The sequence below is a fragment of the Leishmania donovani genome, chromosome 36 (genome assembly GCF_000227135.1).
Source record: "Leishmania donovani BPK282A1 complete genome, chromosome 36".
NCBI lineage: Eukaryota > Euglenozoa > Kinetoplastea > Trypanosomatida > Trypanosomatidae > Leishmania > Leishmania donovani.
The window spans coordinates 1,475,295-1,477,518 of record NC_018263.1 but is presented as its reverse complement, the minus strand read 5'-3'; the positions used below and the strand labels follow the sequence as shown (position 1 = coordinate 1,477,518).

Genomic DNA, 2,224 nt, shown 5'->3' with positions numbered 1-2,224 from the left:
TGAGGGCCGGGTGGGATGCGTCGGAATCACGATGCCACCTCGCCTGTCACATGAATGGCCCGAGCATATTGGCTGCCGCGGGCCGCTCCAACGCAACGCCATCCAGGACCTGACTGCCGGCGCCAGTAGCGATGAATTGCACTGACTTCCCCTCGCCGTAGGTGCTTGGCCCTTTCACCACGAGAAGTGGCTCGGCACTTCGCAGGGGATCGAAAGGGGAGGGGGCTGCTTGACTTCCTCCCACAAAGAGCGGGGGAGGGGGTGCGCTGGGCCCCGAGATACTACGCACGGAAGGGTGTGTCTGTAAAGGAAACCAAGCGCGCGAAAAAAAAAAATCAATGTCCACAGCGGTGTCACACACCAGTATGGTGGACGAAACGGTTCACAATCGGCACGTGCGCAAACGCGTTCACATGCAAGGATGGCGTGCATCCCGAGAAACAGTCGTGTTGGTATTGCGTCTGTACGAGTGTGCGCTTGTCGGTGACACACGCACGAACACGTACAAGCAGGACGGAAGCGCACGTGGGAAACGAGACCCGACGATGTCAACTCCCCTCACATACAGCTGCGACGTTACACGGCATTGTATCAGTCCTTCTTCGATAAAGATCTGGCAGCAGAGAAGAAGCGAAACGCCGCTCCACACCCAAACATATACACACATATAGACAGGCGTCGGTATTCAGGAAAAGGCAAGAGGCGCTTTACGGCCTTGATGAAGATAGGAAAAGCGCACGAGGCGGCTTCCGAAGGGCAGGGAGTCGAAAACTGGGTGTGCAAGAAACGTGGAGTCAGGTCAGAGATGATACGGGCTGTAGCGGAGGCGAGAGGGTGTACCGTCCGTATACACAGCTCTCTCGCCTTCTTCCTCCAGGCTCCCTGCGTCGCATTTACTTTCCTCGGTCATTCGACGTTACATCGGTTACGTAGCCTGTATTTGTCGGAGCACGGCCGTTTCATTTGGGCTTGCGGTAGTACCGGGTAGGCACGAACGGCGGAGTGACCACCTCAGCAGCCACGCGGCGGCCCCGCACAACCAGGTCCACCTTCGCGCCATCCTTGGCCAGCTTACGGTCGAGGTAGCCGATGGCGATGTTCTTTTTCAAGCACGGAGACGGACAGCCACTGGTCACCTCGCCCACCGGCTTCCCACCCACCTCGATGACAGTCTTCTCACGAGCAACCGGACCAGTGGAAACGAGGCCCACTCGCAGCCGCGGCACAGCGCCCTTGCTAGCGTTGTCCCGGAAGTACTTAATCGGCTCGTAGCCAATGAAGCCGCCCTCCGCCATTCGGCGCTTCGAAATCGCCCACATGAAGCGAGCCGCCACAGGGTTGATATCCTCGGTCAGCTCGTGACCGTACAGGTTCAACCCCGCCTCCAGACGAAGGCTGTCGCGAGCACCCAGGCCGATCATTTCTGCCTTCCTCGACATGAGGAGCTCCACAAACGCTACAATGTCCGTGTTCGACACAGACATTTCGAAGCCGTCCTCGCCCGTGTAGCCGCACCGCGTCACCTGCACCTCCATGCCCTTGATGCTCACCCTCTGGCGGCACTGCATGAAGCCCATGTCCGGCACGTCATCCATGAACTCGGAGAGGATCGCGGCGGCCTGCGGGCCCTGCAGCGCGATAAGCGAGCGATCCAGCGGCACAAGCTGCACATCCGCACCCTTCATCGCGCCCTCACGCAGCACACGCTCCATGTGCGCCACATCCTTCTCCTTACACCCAGCGTTCAGCACAAGGAACAGATGGTCGGCCATCCTCGTCACGATGCAGTCGTCTTTGATGCCTCCTTGCGCGTTCGTCAGCATAGTCAGCGCCCCTTGTCCGGCCCGGGTGCGCTGGAGGTCCACCGGGGTGACGTGCTCCATGAACTTCTCACGGTCCGCGCCGCGAACCTCATACTGACCCATGTGCGATACGTCAAATATGCCGGCGACCTGGCGAGTGTACAAGTGCTCCTTCAGCACACCAAACCTGCCATAGGAAATGGGCATGTGATAGCCCGCGAATGCATCCATCTTCGCTTGCTGAGCGAGATGGAAGCTGTGGAGTGCCGTCTTCTTGAGGGAGGCGCTCATGGCTGCCGCGGGAAAGGAGTGAGAGGGTGGGAGGCTTGCTGTGGCGTGTGTGCGTTTGTGTGTGCCTGTCTAGAGAAGAAACGGATGATTGCGGATGGTCGAGGCGAATAGAAATGTTTTGAGCTCTGTGG

General features: G+C 59.1%; 1 protein-coding gene across 1 annotated transcript; it reads right to left on the bottom strand.

The window, feature by feature from the left end:
* Positions 1-959: 959 nt before the first annotated feature.
* On the bottom strand, positions 960-2,093 carry LDBPK_364000 (aminomethyltransferase, mitochondrial precursor, putative; the record flags this gene model as incomplete). The annotated part of the gene is made up of 1 exon (XM_003865466.1): positions 960-2,093. One exon carries the CDS (start codon positions 2,091-2,093, stop codon positions 960-962), a length of 1,134 nt encoding a protein of 377 aa, XP_003865514.1.
* Positions 2,094-2,224: the final 131 nt, after the last annotated feature.